This window comes from Pezoporus wallicus, unplaced genomic scaffold (assembly GCF_028554395.1).
Source record: "Pezoporus wallicus isolate ANWC-B61680 ecotype Strahan unplaced genomic scaffold, APGP_CSIRO_Pwel_v1 contig_4131, whole genome shotgun sequence".
Lineage (NCBI taxonomy): Eukaryota > Metazoa > Chordata > Aves > Psittaciformes > Psittacidae > Pezoporus > Pezoporus wallicus.
In genome coordinates this window covers 10,559,360-10,580,064 of record NW_026641950.1, presented here as the reverse complement: position 1 = coordinate 10,580,064, position 20,705 = coordinate 10,559,360, and the positions used below count along the sequence as shown (strand labels likewise).

Sequence of the window (20,705 nt, the reverse complement as noted above, 5' to 3'; positions counted from 1 at the left end):
AAGGAGCTGATCCTGCCCCTCTATTCCACTCTCATGAGACCCCACATGGAGTATTGTGTGCGGTTCTGGTGTCCTGAGCATAAAAAGGACATGGAACTGTTGGAACAAGTCCAGAGGAGGGCCATAAGGATGATAAGGGGGCTGGAGAACCTCCCATATGAACACAGGCTGAGAAAGTTGGGTCTGTCCAGCCTGCAGAAGAGAAGGCTGTGTGGAGACCTCACAGCTGCATTCCAGTATTTGAAGGGAGCCTACAAAGATTCTGGAGGGGGACTCTTCTTCAGTGACTGTAGCAATAGGACAAGCCGTAATGGGTTAAAACTAAAACAGATAATGGGTTCAAACTGGAACAGGTTTCCCAAAGAAGTGGTAAATGCTCCATCCATGGCAGTGTCCAAAGTCAGGTTGGACAGAGCCTTGGGTGAAATGGTCTAGTGTAAGGTGTCCCTGCCCATGGCAGGGGGGTTGGAACTAGATGATCTTAAGGTCCTTTCCAATCCTAACTATTCTGCAATTCTATGATTCTATGATTCTATTAAAATTGCATAAAATAGGAATAGTCCTGCAGGAGCATATGTGTAGGTGTTGACCCTCATTGAATAAGACAGGTAAAGGAGGGTGGGTTAAAACTTTGAAAATATTCATTCTTCTTTATATCCATGATCTGGGTCTCTTTTTCTCTCTCTTTCTGTTATTCTACCTGCAGTTATGGCAGCACAGACAAAACAGAGGCAACATGCAACTCCTGGGGTTAAGCATTCTTCACATCCTTCACTATTACTTCTGAGTTAACAGTCCGCAGATGCAAGATGTCATGTGAGACCCTTAGAGATGTGAGGTTTTACAAAGGCAGTTCCTAGTTCTCTTGGTTGTGAAGCAGCTGTTCTGCATGTGTATTGACAGGGGTATGAACCAACAAAAGTGAAAAGAGCCCAAATGGATAACCTAGAAAAAAAAAAAAAAAAATCTCCTTTTCCAACCAATCTCAGTTGACATTTTTATTTTTCATCCTTTTTTTTTATTTAAGCTGAATGATGATGTTTCATTTGTAATAATATGTTGAAGAGATTATACTGTAAAAGCGAACAGTACAACTCTCAATCTACACACATAATTGTACACCTAAAACACAAAAAATTCACGCTGTATAACACAATATTATATAGTTCACACTACAAAACACAAAGCAGAAAATTAGCACAGATAAAAAGTGGCACTGAGATGAAGGTGACTGCAGGACTCTTAACCTCTTGTTATTCCCTAGCAACCCAACAGCCTGTGTTACAGAGGCTGCAGGAAATAACTCAAATGGTTTTGAATAGCAAATACTCAGCAAATCGGAAGCAGAGAAAGGTTTAAATGAGCCTGTGAACTAGTGGAGTCAGCAGTTTCTTAATGGCACTGTAAATAGGCAGATTACTTACCCACAAACATATGCTATCTCTGCAACATTAACAACAGAACTCTGTGCATTTTTCTGCTATTAAAACAGAAAACAGTAAGAGACACTGTAATGTTCACACTGAGGAAAAGAAAACTCATCAGCAAAGTATGTTTCTGTTAAACCAAAATCATGGTTCCTTTTTCTGATTTAGTATCTTCAAGACAATCTTGTATGCACTGTGTGTTTCAGTTTCACTTAATGCTACTACATGTGCTTTAAATTGTGTATGCCTGAAGAATAAAGGATACCCCAATGTATTTTCAGAGTTATGATGCTGTACATATTCAAATTTCCTACGTACAACAGCAGTTGCACATGTGTCAGTCAAATGCAAAATTATGCTTCGGCATCTTTGAAATCAACCTATGGATTTTATTATGTCTTTAAATATCTGATGATACTGTATGTTAAAAATATATTCTCACAGTATAGTCTTTCTTGTGTTATATTTTATATGCCCACAAAATACTTTAATAAACTAATGATCACATCTTGTTTTAATTTACTTAGCTCCAAACACTGTTGAGTGAAATGGACTTATTCTACTTTAGAACAGTTAATGCAGAACAGAGCAGAAATACCTTTTGATATTTTCATGGCAACAAGAATTTCTTATTTGCATGTGAGTCGCCCTTAGCTAATATCTCTTTCTTTCCACAGGTACAAAGATTTATTTGTAAATCATAAATGCTGACAAACCGGGCATAATGTATCTTAATTCAATTGACAGTGCTATCACCATTTATACTGTCAATTGCTTTTCTGTTGTCAGGGCTGGGTAAAAATATTAAATACAAAAGCAATATTCCTTCAATCAAACTCTTTTAGGAGGCACATATCAACTTAATGGTTGAAACTAGTGTTCCAGTCACTTGTAAAATCATTTCTCTTGTCGTGTAAAAAGAGTGCTAGAAATTGTTCCTGTGAGTGCAAAAGAGACAGTCTAAGCTGATGTGATGTAAAAAAAGGGAGTGGATGAGGGTAACTACATGATTTAGAGAATAAATATCAGGAACTGGAAACTTTACCTTTTAAAAAATCAATCAGATGGCAATGCCTTTCATGAGCTATTGGAAAAAAAAGGTGGAGATTTCAGGCCACTTTTCTGTGAACAGTTACCTATTTTCCCTAAAGACATGAATTAAATTGGTGGGCTGAATCCCACCTTTACTTTAGAGATTACTTGATTTTAGTTAAGGCTGAGAATGATAGTAGAAATGGAAGATTTCTTTTTGCAGTTCAGGCTGCATGTTCTGCAGAGAAAGAGAATATTCTTCAGAGCCTCCTTTTTGCTGACATACTTATTTTCAAAAAACAAATTTTGCCAGCAATTCCTTCAACCAATGTATTCTTGGAGGTTTACAGCAAAAAAGAAGGATCCAGAGAGGAAAATTAATTGCAGAAAAGTATTTTACATTCATTTCCATAATGTAGCTATGAAGGCAAATAGATACACAGTTAGAAACAAAAATAACCACCATAACAAATCCCCTACCACTCATCCTCAAATGCGAAATGATTGAGCGTAACCTACTCCTTATACATTTCAATTACTGATAAATTGTAATAATAAGTTTTGTAACCATAAATTAATAAATGTATATGTTCATTCCACTAATAAGTGCAAGATATATATATATATTTTTTTTTTTCCTGAGGTGGGGGAGAAGTATGGAGTTTAAAAAAGTACAGCAAGGAATGCAGTACTATAAATGAAGATTTTGTTTCTTCAAAACTGAAAAGGTTTTGGCAAATCTAATCTGAAGATATGTGTACATGTCCTGCTTTTACCCAAGTAAGACATGTATACACAAAATAGCTGATGTACTGTACTCCATTTTCCATTAAAGTATATCTCTGCTGGCATTAAGCAGAATTTATTTGCAATATGATTAGCCTGTATTTTTTCATATGTTCAGATACATCCCTTTTTTACCCTCACTCTCCTTCCCAAGATCTATTTTCCCAGTGAAATGTGTTTTGGGAAAACTGTTGAACTTACTCTTCAAATTGAATTTTAGGCAAAACTTAGGCAAATATTCTAAATTGCACATAAACAATCAGGTAATTAAGTCACTTACTTAGAGAGGATTAGGCAAAGCTTGTGAAGCAGAGGATACCAAAGACATCAAGATCAATATTCAGACTTGGATCAGCTGTTCTGAGAGCTGTTTATGACTGCCAGGCAGCACAAGTGATGCAGGGATTTCAATTTGAAATTCAGGCCTAATAATTTTCTATGTAGCTAATTGCCAAATATTAGAATTACATCTAATAAAAACTACTTACTGTGCCTGCAGGGACAGTCTATGCTTAACGCTGGTAGCTTGGTGCTTTTTAGAAACAAAATAGTAGTTTTTATATGTAAAGAAACCTGAGTAAATCTACTTAATATGTGCCTGACTTTTCCTACTGTAAAATATTTTTCTGTCATTGGAAGTAATCTCCAATTACTTTTGTTTCCTATAGGAGCTTTTCATAGAAAGGTAATGGAAAAGCTTTCCAGTGGCCTAACCATTTTCCAAGGTGTCTTTTAATTGTATAGAGTGACTGGGAAATTCTTGATGTCCATATGGTATTTTTTTCTTAGTACAAGAATAATGAGTCCTGCCTCTTAAAAAAGTGTTTTAAATTCAGTGTATTCAAGGTACTAATGTCAAACCCTACACGTGATTATCCAATTTATCAGTGATACTGCATACATTGCAGGAGTGTCATTTAACTTGCTTTGGCAGTACAGAAACTGACATTGATAGGTGTGGGAATAAGTGATAGGTTTAGGTTCTAAAGTATTTCTACAGCATTTCACTGAACAGCAGATTGATAAATTAAAATCACAGTGGAGCACTGGAGCCGAAAGACTAACTGCTTACGATTGCAAAACCAGATCTCTTAAAAAATTATGTACACTTCAGAAATGACATCTTAGAAGCACTACATGAAACAGAAGAGCACAGTTCACAAAATATTAACCAATTACGATGTGATGTCAAAATTTATGTAAAGAAAAAATGTTTATAGAAAATTGAAACATATGCATACCCTTGTCAGAAGGCTTAATTAAATTTATTCTGTTCTCATTTTCACTATGTTTATGTTTTTAATTTAATTATTTTAGACTGAGCAACTTAAGGTTTAAACTAGTGAAATGGCTATATGAAACAGACAATGACTGCCAGCAACCTCAGCAGAGCTTGTGAAGGCAAGACATACTGCTTGTTTCTCCAATTGTTCAATTTGCAAGTGAAGTTATAATACAAATGGAAGCACCAGATACTGTGAATGTAAGAAAGCATTCTTGTACTTCTGGCACTCTGTGCAGTAAGTTACATGGTAAATGAATATGAGAAGTGCATCTGACACAAAGGATATTTTTCTGTAACTGAGCACAAGACTAGACTCAAGTCCAGTCTGCTCAGAGATGAGTGGAAAGGGCAGTTATGCATGACACAACCAATTTGTATCCTCTAGACTAGTGCTAACTATGCTGACTACACTTGCCTTGGTTTCTGACAAATCTATGCCTCCTAGTCAGTGCCCTAGAGGGTCCTGTGCCCATTCGCTTTCTGTATACACAATGAAGATAAGAAGATTTCTGTAAGGGAATAAAAAGTCACAAAACAAATTCCTAAAATATTAGTCACCACTCTGAACTAACTCACTGCAAACTCTGAGTAAAGCTGTTGAAATCAAGAGTTATTTCTTTATGGTTACATCCACACACTAAAGGCTTACTCCCCTCCCTGGTTTACTGTCAGGGCACCCAGCAGTATGGGGTGTTAGTAATTTCCTCTCTTCATCATTCAAGACTTTCTGATGGGCATATCTGACATAGAGTTTAATGAGGTTACATTTTTGGCTTCTTTTCTTTTTTTCCCAACTTTAAGCTCCTTAAAAGACTGTAGTCCCATTTTGTAAATCATGTGTTGCTATCTTGGTCAACCATTTTGGTAGCATAAGTGATATTAACTTAGTGGTCCAGTCGGACTGTTACATTAAAACAAAACAAAACACAATCAATATGGGAATTTCAGTATGCATTTTATGTGATCTTCATTTTTTTCCTTGGATATTACATGATCTCTTCTAGGGACTCCTTCATATTACTGTATTAAGCTCCAACGAAAGAGACGCACATATTCACATTTTGACATCTTGCTTACAGCAATGGGGCAAGTTTCATTCGCTTTTTGATGTCACCTGTTAAGAACATAATACCAATATTTGTACATAAGATGCTACATTCATTGGCTGTAACGCTAGAATTGAGAGTATTTTTTATCCTGCTTGATAAGAACATTTACTAATTTTTCTTTAGTCTTATCAAGCATGGCAAAAAGAATTCCATGGATGTAAAAATTAAATAATAATGCATTCAGACTTTTATTTAGAATGACATTCATCAATCTTAACTAAGATACAGTAACTATCATGGTTCTTAGACAATGATCCGTATATCCATCTTTTCTCTTCCGTGGAGATTAATTTCATAACATTTTAGATATTAAGAAAATGACTGCACAAAAGAGGAGTTGAGGGGCTTTATGCTTCAATTATTGTCATTTTCTATAACATGTGTCCCCAGATCATGGGGTTACTCTCCCTGTCAGATTAGTGCTTTGCTTGCACTGGTATGCATCAGGGCTAGTAAACATTTATAGAAAATTTCATTTCAAGTGTTTTATCCCTGTGGGAAATGCATATTCAAAGTTAACAATACAGGCAGATCTTAGACTAAATGTGGTTTTATATAGTCTGTTGAATTAATCTACCATAACAATTTAGTGCTGAGAATTGCCTCCAGCATCTCTTCCCAAACAACAAGATTGTGAAGGAATTTAAACTCTTAAGGTCTCTCTCTCTCCTCCTCTCCTCTCCCTTACCTTCTTGCTGAACTCTCCTCAAGTTTTGCCTTCTCCCAGCAAAACTGCATTACCGTTACTCACCCTTATATGACTTACATGACTGGAATGTTATTTTTCGTGAATGCTTTACACAGCAAGACAGCTTTATAGCCTATAAAGTATCAGTTGGAACATGAAATACACCTAACTGCTGATATGTAGACAAGGTATGCTTGAAACCAAATCATATTTGATTCCAGACTTAAAGTGTAGTTATGATTAATATGCTTGCGTGTGTATGTGAATAAAAAAGATTAGTTCTGTGAAGAAAAAAAAGGCTTATTCGGTACCTCTCAGGTTCCTCCATCTCTTCTGAAAAAATATGAACACTTTGGCATAATACTGCTATCTCCAGTTTTGTTTCACTAGCTTCACTGTCCCAGAAGATGTAACTTCCTTTTCCATCCCATACCCTCTTGTACACCAGAAAACAATAGATCTGCAGGATGAATTACATTAACTCGGAAATGCTTCAGTTTTACTCCATGGTGTATTGATCCTGATTTCTGTGGTGTTCACTATTTTCAGGTATTCAATAAATAGTTAATAAAAATGCAGTCTGAAAGTTGGAAATTTTTCATTTGGTCTGTTTGTTGTTTATAGCATGCCTGGAAACCTACCTGTAGTTTCTGCTCCCTGATTCAGACAGCAAGAGAATAAACAAGGCCATGCCTATTATGTACGTTTCCTCGAGTAATTGCTTCTGATAACGGCCATGTAGAGGAACCTTGACACACTTGAAGGGTGGGCCAGTGCAAACCTCATGAACTTCAACAAGGTGAAGTACAAAGTCCTACACATGGGTTGGGGAAATCCCAAGCATTAATACAGACTGGACAGAGACTGGGTTGACACCAGCCCTGAGGAGAAGGTTAAGAGGATGTTGGTTATTGAGAAGATCAACATGAGCCAGCAGTGTGTGCTCACAGACCAGAAAGCCAGCTGTATGCTGAGCTGCATCAAAAGGAGTGTGACCAGCAGGTTGAAGGAGGTGATCCTGCCCCTCTACTCTTCTCTGATGAGACCCCATTTAGAGTACTGCATCCAGCTCAGGGGCCCCCAACACAAAAGGGATGTGGACCTGCTCAAGAATATCCAGAGGAGGCCAGGAAGCTGATCAGAGGGCTGGAGCACCTCAGCCTGAAGAAAAGAAGGCTCCAGGGAGACCTTATAGCAGCCTATCAGATTTTACTTCAGAAATAGGAAATAAGAATACTGAGTTAACAAGGACTGTCCAAATACTGTTTTATAGATCTCCTGGATCAGTGACAACTCTTCATGTAAAAACCAGTGAGGTGGAAATAAATAGTGTTGTTCTACAGTAAGGCTACATACCAGCAGATATTGTTCTTCCATTTTCTATTGCAAGAAAATGCCTCCCTTTTCTGCTTGTTTGTATAGTCCTTTTCCCTGGACTTTCTATTTTTATGGTTCTGCATTCTGGTTTATTTTCTTTCATTTTTCCCTATCTCTAGAATGTTTCAGCCTCCTGACTTTCCTTCAGAAACATTCTCTTGAGTATCATTTTCTCTCCTCTAGAGAGCGTCCAGATACTCAGTACTGTATTCGGTAATTGTTCATCATGAACCCAGAACATAAATGACTCGCATATGTATTGTTTTCATAGAACTACTAATAGAAGGGTAGTCTTGGATTACAGAAATAAGAGAGAATAAAAAAAAAGGGAAAGGTAAATAGAATAACCAGAAAAAAAAAGTGATCTCATGCTCTGTTGTCTTTCTCAATTATGAAACGCATTGTTACTGATGCTATTAAGGTCAGAGAGTGGAAAAAGAATTTATTAAGGTGCATACTTACTGAGTTTGTTGCTAATAAATGTTAAAGGAATTAGAAAAATATTTTTCTTTTTTGGCCAAATATATTAGCCTATTTTCTATGTACTGCATATATTTCTCTGTGTGTGAAAGTGCAAGTGGTGTAGAATTAAAAAGATCAACAAAATAAAGGAAGTATAAAGTTATTACTTAGATTACAGATGAGTAGAAAAAGACAATCTGGGATCTTTAAACACTGAGTAATGACACAAAATCACTGACAAATGCAGTGACAGCACTGGACCAACGTTATTGTTTCAGTTGCTTTGTAGTCTCTCCTTCAGAAATATCTTCCAGCAAAAAACCCAAGTTTTTTTATAAATTTATAAAACAGTTATATTCATTCATTGCTTCAGAGTCTTATAATAATGGAAAGAAGGCAATTATAGAAAACCTCAATCCCTGTGGGTTTCGATAAATTGTTGGAAGAGAAAGGTATAAGTAATACAACATCTTCCACATGAAGATCACCAGCTTTCCATATGTGGTATTATCCCACACATCCCTCCTGTCTCTCTGAAGCCTACCACAGAAGCCTCACCATGCACAAAACCCTTGCAATTCCCAGATTTCTGCTTCTAGTATCCAGGCTAAACCTTACATGCAATTAAAGGGTTGGTTGTTTTAGAGGTTATTCTCTGCAAATGCAGAAGACCTGTTGCTGCCTCTCTGTCAGAGAGCCTGAGTGGTTTTAAGCATAAGGAATTACTGCCTGTCTCTAAGCAATAAGTTTAAATAATTGTCAGGTGTCTTCAGTCCTCTCATGCTTTTCATGAAAACATATCTCCTGCATACCTGGCATGAATGTGAATGAGAGTTACAAGATTGTGTTGAGGTTGGTAGTTTTATTGGTTTCATATTAGCAGAACAAAATGCATCCAGTATCTCCTTTTATATTTTTCCTCTTCTAAGGTAAAATAATTTTCTCAATCTTCTCTCTTCAAATGCTGGATGGGAACAGTAGCAATAATGCCTCCCCCTTCCACTGGTGCTATCTGATAATCAGGATGGGGGACAAGTGTTATGGCATTTGTTGTACAGAAGATGACATGGCTACATTCTGGTTTGTGCTTTTAACCTATTGTCTGCTTTGCCTTATAATCTATAATCTCTGATATCCTAACAGAGCCTTCAAGGACTACGCTTCTTTTTTTTTCTTCTTTTTAACTATCTTGGTTCTTCAGAACAGAATCTCTTAAAATAGTGTTTTGAGTTCAGGATTTCCTGATTTCATTTTTTTCAAAATGGCCTTATGGGAAAAAAAAACACAACCCACTACTGAGCAAGAGAAAGAAATGTGGTGACAAATTCCAGTTGTTAAATGTTTCTCAGAACAATTCTACCAGAAGAAAAGTAAGAAATTTTAATTTTTGCATTTTGGAACCACTTCCTAAAGCTGAGCCCATCAAAATTGCTCCATCTCTTCTAGAAGTAAGTACCCATAATTCAAAAGCTGCTATGGTTAAGATGTGATTTGGAAAAACATGGATTTTCAGTATTTCCTATTGTCACATACTTTCTAGGAACAGGACCTCAGTGACAAAAACAGTAATTCATACAGCTCTCTAGTCTTTCTACTGAGAATGTAAGTAAAATGTAACAATTAGTGCCAATTTTACTTTTATCTCTTTTCCTTCTCCCACAACAGGCAACTATTCATCATGTTACAAATGCATAAAATTAATTCATTTCACTTATGTCTCTCTCTGGGCTTTCCACCTAAATTTATACTGTTTATAGCAAACAACTAATATTGAAAAAAAGGAAAAAAGAGTTAGAAAGTCAGCAGTTTGTATTGTCGGTTGGTTTTGCATTGGGTTTTTTTTTGGTTCTTTTGTTTTTTTTTTAACATCTACACAAAAGAAAGAGAAATAGATTGAATCACAGCTGACAACCAGATGTATATAACACGTGTTTTCAAAGACAGTCTCATGGAAAAGTTATTGCCTGCTTTTCCAGAAGTAATCCCATTCTCTGCAGCTGGCAATAGGTGAGTCTAAGGTCTCACTAGCCTCAGAAAAATTCAGCTGTTTCTTTCTCTCCCCATCTCTTCTGAATTCAACACCATGGGACATATTATTAAATGATGGCTAACAACAAAGAAAATTTTTTTTAAAAGTTTGACAACTTATTAGTTACTGTGATGGATTTTCAAGAAGGGGAAAATGGATGACCCGGGGAATTACAGACCAGTCAGTCTCACCTCTGTGCCTGGAGCAGATTGGAGCAGATTCTCCAGGAAGGCATGCTAAGGCACATGAAAAACAACAAGGTGCTTGGTGACAGCCAGCATGGCTTCACTAAGGGGAAATCCTGCATGACCAATTTGGTGGCCTTCTATGATGGGGCTACAGAACTGATGGACAGGGGTAAAGCAGTTGATGTCATCTACCTGGACTTGTGCAAAGCGTTCGACACTGTCCCACAGGACATCCTTGTCTCTAAATTGGAGAGACATCAATTTGATGGATGGACCACTCACTGGATAAAGAACTGGCTAGATGGCCGCACACAAAGGGTTGTGGTCAATGGCTCAATGTCCAGCTGGAGACCAGTAACGAGTGGTGTCCCTCAGGGATCAGTGTTGGGACTGGTCTTGTTCAGCATCTTCGTCGCTGACATGGACAGTGGGATTGAGTGCGCCCTCAGCAAGTTTGCCGATGACACCAAGCTGTGTGGTTCGGTTGATACGCTGGAGGGAAGGAATGCCATCCACAGGGACCTTGACACACTTGTGAGGTGGGCTGATGCCAACCTCATGAGGTTTAACCATGCCAAGTGCAAGGTCCTACACCTGGGTCAGAGCAATCCCAGGCACAGCCACAGGTTGGGCAGAGAAGAGATTCAGAGCAGCCCTGCAGAGAAGGACTTGGGGGTGCTGGTCAATGAGAAAATGAACATGAGCTGGCAGTGTGCTTGCAGCCCAGAAAGCCAACTGTATCCTGGGCTGCATTAAAAGGAGCGTGACCAGCAGGTCGAAGGAGGTGATCCTGCCCCTCTACTCTGCTCTTGTGAGACCTCACCTGGAGTATTGTGTGCAGTTCTGGTGTCCTCAACATAAAAAGGACATGGAACTTTTGGAACAAGTCCAGAGAAGTTCCATGAGGATGATCAGGGGACTGGAGCACCTCCCGTATGAAGACAGGCTGAGGAAGTTGGGGCTGTCCAGCCTGGAGAAGAGAAGGCTGCGTGGAGACCTCATAGCAGCATTCCAGTATCTGAAGGGATCCTATGAGGATGCTGGAGAGGGACTCTTCATTAGAGACTGTAGTGACAGGACAGGGGAAATTTAGGTTGGATATAAGAAGGAAATTCTTTCCTGTTAGGGTGGTGAGGCACTGGAATGGGTTGCCCAGGGAGGTTGTGAATGCTCCATTCCTGGCAGTGTTCACAACCAGGTTGGAAGAGGCCTTGGGTGATATGATTTAGGGTAAGGTGTCCCTGCCAGTGGCAGGGGGATTGGAACTAGATGATCTTAAGGTCCTTTCCAACCCTAACTATTCTATGATTCTATGATTTTCTATACCACTGCATACATTAAAGATGAGATGCTATTATGAAAGTTACATACAGTTAAAGTTAGATACAAACAAGAATTAGCTGAAAAAATTTCTACTGTGCCAGACAGTTACAAGATAATTATGATCTCTGTTGGCATATACACTATTACAGGTCTTAAAAGATGCTGCAATGCATGTGTCCTACAAAATGTGTTTTGGCTTTTAGGGCTCAGACTGATGACCAAATGCATATCTGGAATTTATCAAGGGCTCCACTTTTACATGCAGACAGTTAACATGAATCAGCTGCTGTGAAATATCTGGGTGAATGATTAGTATCTGTATTATCAATCCAATTATTTATCAATAATGATAGCAGTTTTGTTGAAGGAATAATTGTACATCATTATTATTAAGAATAAAATGCCAAATATGGAGAGCAAATGTGGACAATTAAAAGTTGTTGGCATTTTAAATATATATATTTTGAATATTATACACACTTTGCCACAAAGTGGGATGAACTTAATATGAGCTGGCTCCTAGGTTGCCCTTTTTTGCAGTACCATTTTTTCTATCTGTTGAACTTCCTGTTCTTTCTAGGTCTCAATCTTTCAAGGACTTCTGCATGAACATAATTTGTTGGATTGTCAGTAGTCTTCACTTTGGTGGAGTTTTACCAGAACTGTTGCATCTAATGGTAAAGTCTTCCAGGCATTTTGGCTATTTGCAGGACTTCATTTTATTCGAACCCTACATGAGCATGAAATCTACATAACATGAAGAGGAAGTCCAGACAACTCTCTTACTCTCTTGCCCAAACTGAACATGCGCACAAATTCTCAGAATCATGGAAATAACACCTGTGGGGAGAAGCATCCTGTGCTTCTACAGGTTAACACTTGGTGTTCAGGAGTGTTAAGAGATATTTCAATCTTCTTTAAGAATTTTATTTTCACTTCTGAGAGACAAAGAAAGGCAATATGTATTTCAAATTCAATTTTGTATTCTATCCCAAAATCATAACAATGAATTCAGATACTCTTATCTGAATAGATTGCATACTTGATGAAATTTTACTCCTGATTGCTACCATTAGAGACTTGCATTAAAGAAGTTACTGTTACTTCAGTGCCAAATTATGCCCCTGTCTTGCACAGGGAGTAAAGGAGCATGATTTTTTTTTCCATTGCTATGCACTTTGCATAGAAAAAAGATAAACAGAATTTCCTTTACCAAGGGAGTACAGGAGCTATTCTCTCCCTGCATTTGAGATGTAAACTGCAACAGCAAATAGTCGGGGTCTGCTTTCTCTTAGCTTCTAAGTGGGAAAATAACGCACCGCTGTAAGAACCACTTTTCCTTTGCGGGGTGTCTCACAGAAAGGCTGCAGCCCTGACTATACATGCAGAGCTCAATAAACTGTAGCAGCCTTGAGCTTCTTAGGCTGCCACACTTTATGTTCCCTTCCCCAGTAAAAGAATTAATAAAAAAGCATTAAGAAGTCGTTGCCTTAGGCACAATGAAAGAAAAAAGCAGAATTAGCCCTTACAGGCAGTGTAAAGAAAATGTGGAAAGAAATCTCTGCTGAAAAAGGCAGATGAATGAAAAGCTGGTGTGCAGGACAGAGTCATCTGTACTCAACCTAAAGTAATTTAGATCGGTGCCTTGGCCAACTCTGGCTGCAAGAGATATTAAGGGCACTCATGTCTTAGTCTAGCTGGGGCTAAGTCAGCCTTTTTTCTGAAAACATTTACTGGTTGCAGCTGTCAGTCTGGGTTAAAACCTTAGATACAGGTCTTGGAGCAGCTCATCCTCTGAACAGATGAACCCCCAGTAACTGTAGAATTAGAAGAAATTTCTCTCTGATTTAGTGCCGTGTTGGCTTGGGCCTTTCCTCAGAACATGGTGCTCTAACCTCTCTCTAAATCCCTTCTTTGGGGTGCTTTTTGCAGTAAAAGGCAAAAGTAGCACAGAGGTGGGGACTAATTTTTGTATTTTCCATTGTTATCATTACAAACTTGCAAAAAAATAATCCATAATCCAAGGAAACTTCCAGGAAGAGGCTAAGTTTATTTGCTCAGATTAGATTTTCCAAATGGAATCCAGGTTAGTAACAAAGACACATACAGTGGTTATGTGGAGGTAATGTGGATTTACACAGTGGTCACAAATCCACTCATCTGGAAACAAACCCAAACCCAAAACATAATCATAACACTTCCTCATAAGCAGACATCCCCAAATATCAAATTGCTAGCACAGTTATTAAGACCATGACAAGAATTATAAAAGTGTGATATATTATTCTGTGGCAATTACTATTAAAATAATTGAAAATCTTCAATTTGCTTCCTGGATTTTTTGCTTTCAAGTTTGCTCCTCAACCACAATGGTATGTGACATCTTTTTTAATCTTAAAGTTGAGATTTTCGGATAATCTCTTCTTTATGATAGTGCACAATCCAGAAAAACAGCTCAATAAGACAAGTTACAAAGTGGAGCAACTAAAGGTAATAACAGAAGTGACTAAATTTGATAATGAATTTGCACATTTCAAAGCATGCAGACTAAGAGTACCCTGCATTTAACCAGAATTCATTTTTTTTTTTTATAATTTTGAGTTGGTAGAAAGTAGAAATGGCAAGAAAATCATTCAAAATATACTGAACCACACCAACGTTACAGTCACGCTATGGAAACAGACATGTCTTGGTCCTGCTTACTCTGATTTATTGAGCTTCTCTGTTAATAACTGACACTCTTCCTTTTTTTTGCTAACTTTAATTAGCACTTCATGACCTGAAGTACTTTTTGATTAGCAGTTAATACAAAAATTTGGAAGCTACTAATAAATACTTGGTAAAATTAACTCTTAAATGGCTATTTTGAATGGCATACTGTTGTGAACAAATTAAAAAAAGAATGAAGAGACAATGAATATATAGTTCTGAAGGAAAACAGGAAGCGAGAATGTTAGGAAACGTCATAAAGTTTGAAAGACAGAAGCTAAAAGGGAAAAGGTGCATGAAAAGTGAACTTTGGATTCAGAAGTGACAGATACCTTTAATATGCATAATGGTCTAAATTTTATTAAGGAATGGTGTTTTTTTCAGAATATCTCACATTTCAAAATAAGTTTTTAAAAAGTTAATGATTTTAATATATGGACCATATAACTGTTTAAGTGGTTATAAGACTATGGAGACAATAGCTGTCATGCACCAGTCCGAGTAATGATTTATAGTTAGGCTAAAAATGTGATTTTTTTCTATTTTATGAATTTGATTTAATTTCTGTTATTAAAGAAGCAGAAAATTTTTATTTTAAAAGAAACAATCAATTATGAATAGACAATATTTAAAATGGTTTCTGACTGAATGATCAGTGAAAACAAAATACTAAACCAGCTACCTTCCAATGAAACATTTAACTCCTACATGTCTTTTAGTATAGATCTTGGTTAGTCAATAGAGGCAAAACATATGTCTTATTATTTTTTAAGAAGGGAGATATCTACAACCGCTGACTTTATTGACTAATAACTTCTTTTTCTAATCTTAGCTATAGGATATAATTATAATGTTGAAACAGGATGTTTGTGCTTAACATAAATTATATTGTATGGTAGCTGAATTTATCAATATCCAGAGAAATACAGAGATTCCTACTTACCCAACAGACAGGAAGGGCTCCTTTGATTCAAGTCTGTCAAGCAAATAACAGAAGTTTTAATATACATATATATATACACATATTTATTGTATTTCAGAATATTTATAAGAGTAATTTAAAACAGCCACTCTCAGTACCAAGTTTACTTGGTGACCAATACACAAATTAACAACAATTGAAGGGACTGATCCATTATGCTAGGAGCTTGCCTTGGAAAAAATCCCATTTACTTAACTGAACTTTGGCTTAGAAATCAAGTATTTACAAAACAGCACATCTAGGCCCTTTAAATTTAACAGATTCAGTTGACTTGTGTAGGTATTTATATGGAAAGGCTAGAGCAAATAAGTAATAATTTGACCTCTTTTTTTTCATTTTTCTTTTTTTTTTTTTCCATCTGTGGACATAATTTAGGTGATTTAGGGAAGATATTTATCTATTTTAACTTTAAACATAAAATTTAGTATGGGTATAAGAACTCTCATGATTAGAGGTCTTTCACACCCATCTTGCTTGCTTTACAACATCCTCTATTTGTATGACATGGTTATTTTGTCATGAGAGCTTCTGGCACATCTGCTACATTCAGCCTTGTGCTGGAGCAGGATGCTACTGGTTTGGTAGGCACAGAATCATGCCCAGTTCTAAACCCAGCTGTCGAAGTGCTGATCTCAACTCCTGTCCCTATCTATGTGAGGAGCTGCATCACTTGCACACTGGCAGAAGCCTCTTCTATGACTAATTTCCATCCAACCAGGATAGATTTCCAACATCCTCATCTATGTTATTGCACTGTAATTCTGCTCCAGTACCTAGAACCAGCTGTCCTAATCTTGTAGTGTGTCTTGGCTGCAATCAGTGCACTAATTTTTGTATTTTCAGCTGTATTTTTGTATTAGTAGCTGCCTATTTGGACCATTAACATGTGACTTTAGAGTCCTTTATAAACATACATAAAGCAAATTTACAACTCTATTCTGAGAGGTTACATGACATGAGAACGATGCAAAAGCTCTCTATTGTACTAATTTTCACTGCATACTGTTAGGAAGAACACTCCGAGGCAAATAATGTCTCTTTGTAGCCTTTAAAAAGTGTTTCTAACAAAGCAAAGTGTGTCATACCTAAAATGAAACATTTCATGTATGATGACCCCTCTCATCTGAAACCAATTCAGTGCCATGACAAAATATCTGAAATAGAACTGTAAAGCAAGAGTAATTGTAAACAAAAGTACTATAAGTAAGTTGACAGTGTTTTAAGAATGAGCCTTTCCTGCAAGTCTTTTTTGTAGAAAACTAACAAGTACATTCACAGTTATTCATTTAGCCAAGGCTTTGTCCAAACATCTCACAAACCAATAGACCAGTTTAGTTATTGCCATCTATCCAGAAGGGTGTTTAGAAAAGGTGAACTTGTCCCTGAGCTTTTGAAATTGTTACATGATTTTGTCTTTAATTGAAAAATACTGCATGTCATCTTTTTGCAAAGCATTTACTTCTTTTCCAGAATCATTAGTGGAAATAATTTAAAGGCCTGTCTTCATTTACAGTGTCATCTTCTGATGTACTTCAAACCTAATTTTCTGGGGTTAGATTTCCAGCTGTAAGGACAACTAGCATAAGGCTTGAGGAAATAGCAAAATGTATTTGAAACATAGTAACTTTCCTGTTGTTTTCATGGCTATACCTCACCTTCCCATTTCTTTCTGGGGTTGTGATCCACATAGAAGTAAAAGAATAGAAGAGGGGATCACTAATGTCCTTGAATGCAGCTGGAAGCACAGTGGAAGCTGAAAGTTCAGCAGCCCTGCTTTCAGGAGGAAGCTTCTCCAGGGCAGGTCCAGTACTGTCACAAGCACTTTCCCTCCCAGACTGTCATGCCGTACACCAAAACCCTCACAATACCAAGAAAATGCTTAGCTTGACATTCTCTGTGCCTAGGCAGTACTGACAGACAGCAATAACGTGATGGGGCCCTTCATGTGCTGGGTTGCATCCTCCTCCTGCAGGTTCTGTGCAGCCACAAAGCCAGCTTCATGGACCAGCTTTCCCTGTTGCGGATCACATGATTACAGGAAAGCATCTGCACCATCTTTGCAGATTCTTTCAAGTGTGTGAGGAAAAACCCAACCACTGCTACTGCTTTGTTTCTTGCTTTTCTGTTTACTGAAATGAAACAGACCTGTGAAGTATTCAGTGTTTGGCTCAAGAGATTAGCTATAAGCAAAATGAGCAAATAATAAAAGTCTCAGAACATATTTACACACTTCATAATACAGAAATTTTGCAATGAAGAGAGACCTGGCACTATCCTGATGGAAAACGTTCTGGTAGATTTTATTCGCAAACAAAAAGTATGTGATAGAATGCCCTGTGGACAAAATATCACAATTAAAAATCTATTTGAAATCCATTCTCAAGATGGAATTCAATTTGATTTAAATAGTGTTGCCCTAGGTTTGACCCCTCTTAGTATATTTGACTACATGGTTTTAGATAATTTTCTGCATTACTTTAAATTAGTTCAAGTGTTCCTTATAGTAAAGGAATACAATTACCTGTTGGCCTTTTATTTAAATTGGTAATTCAGAATATGGCAAATGAATATAAAGGTTTTAAAACCGCAACAACACATAAAACAGCATCCTCTCTTATCTTTACCAATGATGTTTATCTCTATATAATAGATTTTTTTTTATCTTTCTTTTCTAGCCTGCAGTACAATAAATTCTCCAGGGTTCTGAGGAAGTCTTGCATAATTATCTATATAATATCTCAAAAAGAGTAATCCTGATAAGCTGTGAGAAGGGCTGTCATATATCTTCCGAAAAAAATGTTACAACAGACATTTTCTTTCTTGAAAAAAAATTATTGAGCGTATAAGAAATATGGGGTTGGACAGTAAACAAAGGGAGTAATATTTTAATTATGGAACTAGATGATCTTGAGGTCCTTTCCAACCCTAACTATTCTATGATTCTATGTAGGACTGGTAATGAAGCTGGAATGATCAGGATTTTTATTTTTTTCTTCAAATTGTTTTCCTATCAGAAAATTACAGCTTGTCAGATGTCAAGACAATAAAGCAGTTTGTATAAGAGGGAATCAGGCTGATAGGCAGCATGACTGGAACGGGGCAATCTGAAGCGTGCTTCACTTTGATTCTGAGCTAAGATTTTCTGAAAGGTCTGACTTTCTTATTTACATGTAACGGGTAAGTTTTTGCAGGAAGAAAAAGGATTTTTTCACAATGTGAATTGCTCAATTAAAATCAGTCACTGTAAACCAAACAGGCACAGGCAAATCGATTCATACCCATTGATATGCCTCAATATTGTCACAACTCTGTGTTTAAAATAAGGACCCTGGAAATTTCCCATTTAGTATTTTACCGCTGGCAACCTGCTTTGGAGAGACATCTTACAAGAGCTGATTAACGTAACTGTTTATTTCATGATTTTCTTTGCTGCTAAATTTACTTATATTAATGCCATTTATCTCAATCCCATTTTTGACATGGACTGAACATTTGGTGGACAAATATTTCAAGGTTTGCAGACAAACATGCAAGCAAATGTGACTAGATCAGAGGCATGTGGATTCCTCTTTGAATTATAAACAAATAATTTGAGGACAGAAATATCCAAAAGTAAACTTCACTTTTCTTGCATAATTGTCTTATTAAGATGACAGGCAAGATGGCTTTTTATATCTGAGGCCTGACCCAGCATACATAAATCGTTATAATCTCTTGTAAAGAATCCTTGCCTCTCCTTCCCAAAACATATTTACAGGACAAAGTGGATAACATTTCTAACAATATCAGCACTGTACACAAGCAAATATATTTTAGCCAAGTATTTTCTAAGGTAACTCAATATATTCTTCCTTGTGGTGATCATACAGTTTCATTTCTAAGGAGTTAGTAAGAAAAACATGGAATTCAAGGCATTTGTTGGGTTTCCTATTCTGAGTTTTCAACATAATGAAACTGTCTACCCTGAATCAGGGAAAGTGATGGTAAGGAGCCAGGCTTTTTTTTTAGATGACTCACCATTTTGGGTTACAATCTTCAAATCAGAATTCCCAAGGATAACTTGAGTGTGTTGCTAATGTCACTCTTTTTTTTCTGACTGTAAAAGCCATGAATAGTGACTGCAGTTTCCAGCGGGATTGGAAGAGTTAATACCTCTAACAGTAATCCAGAGGATTCAAACTTTTCATTCAAGCCATGTAGGAAAGGCAGACCAATTAAAAAAGCATTTTGGAATTCAGTCACTTGATGCATTGGCTGTGCACTGTTATTGTGGTTTTGTATGATTGATGTGGCTGACTTATTTACCTGTCAAGCATGTCTATCTCTGCACTATACAGCTTTAGGAACCAAAGATGTATCAAAAATATGTGAAGTCAAAGAATGTTCAGATTATGACTCACCTGGCTTGTCAATATATTTAATTAATAATAATTGATAATAATCTTTAGCCATCAGTTAGTAGAGTATGAATGAATAATCTGTTCAGAATTATCTGAAAAAATTTATAGTTGAACACTGGAAAAAAATGATAGCTTAAAATACAGGGAGGAAGTGCTTTAAAGAGACTGCCTCTTGCCTGTGCAAACTTTCACAGCAGCAAGAGGATAAGATGAAACATAAATCAGCATATGCAATAGTTGGGTTTGATATATCAGTAAAAATGTCATGTTGGATACTGGGTACACTACTTTTATAATACATAGGATAGAAAGGTTTTGGGGTTGTGGTAGGAAAGGCAGGCATGGATAAGAACAGTAAAGGAAGTAGTTTCCAATAATGCTCATTAATATGTTGCCTAAAAAAAGCAAGAAGACGTGAAAACACAAAATCTTCAAATCATTTCAATTGTTTAATACAATATTATCAGAGAGCTAGAACTAAAAGCTAGTATCCCATACATCTAAGAAAGTTTCAGTAGCTGATTTTAGTTTGAACTTGGCTTTACTGTATTTTCCCTTTATAAATCCATGAATCAAAAAGACAGCGGCATGGATTCTCATAGCTGAGGTGAATATTGTTGTGACTTGCAAAATTAATTCAGAGTCTGCACATGAACACCTTCACAGTTACGGATTACAGCTACTTCCCACACCACCCCAAAGAATTCTCCTGATGCCAAATGGAAGCTAACTTTAATTGAATCTGTACATCACATCTGTGTGATGTTAGAATCATAGAATCATAGAACAGTTATGGCTGGAAAGGACCTTAAGATCATCTAGTTCCAACCCCCCTGCCGTGGGCAGGGACACCTCACACTAAACCATGTCACCCAAGGCTCTGTTCAACCTGGCCTCGAACACTGCCA

At 37.0% G+C, this 20,705-nt stretch overlaps 1 protein-coding gene across 9 annotated transcripts in view; it reads right to left on the bottom strand.

Annotated features, from left to right (window-relative positions):
- The window catches only part of RALYL (RALY RNA binding protein like), a 386,283-nt gene that overhangs the window by 44,501 nt on the left and 321,077 nt on the right, over nt 1-20,705 (bottom strand). For all 9 annotated transcript variants that reach the window (XM_057426077.1, XM_057426079.1, XM_057426071.1 and 6 more), the window contains one exon: nt 15,359-15,391. In XM_057426077.1, coding sequence (XP_057282060.1) covers nt 15,359-15,391 — 33 coding nt within the window. The remainder of the gene's footprint in view (nt 1-15,358; nt 15,392-20,705) is intronic.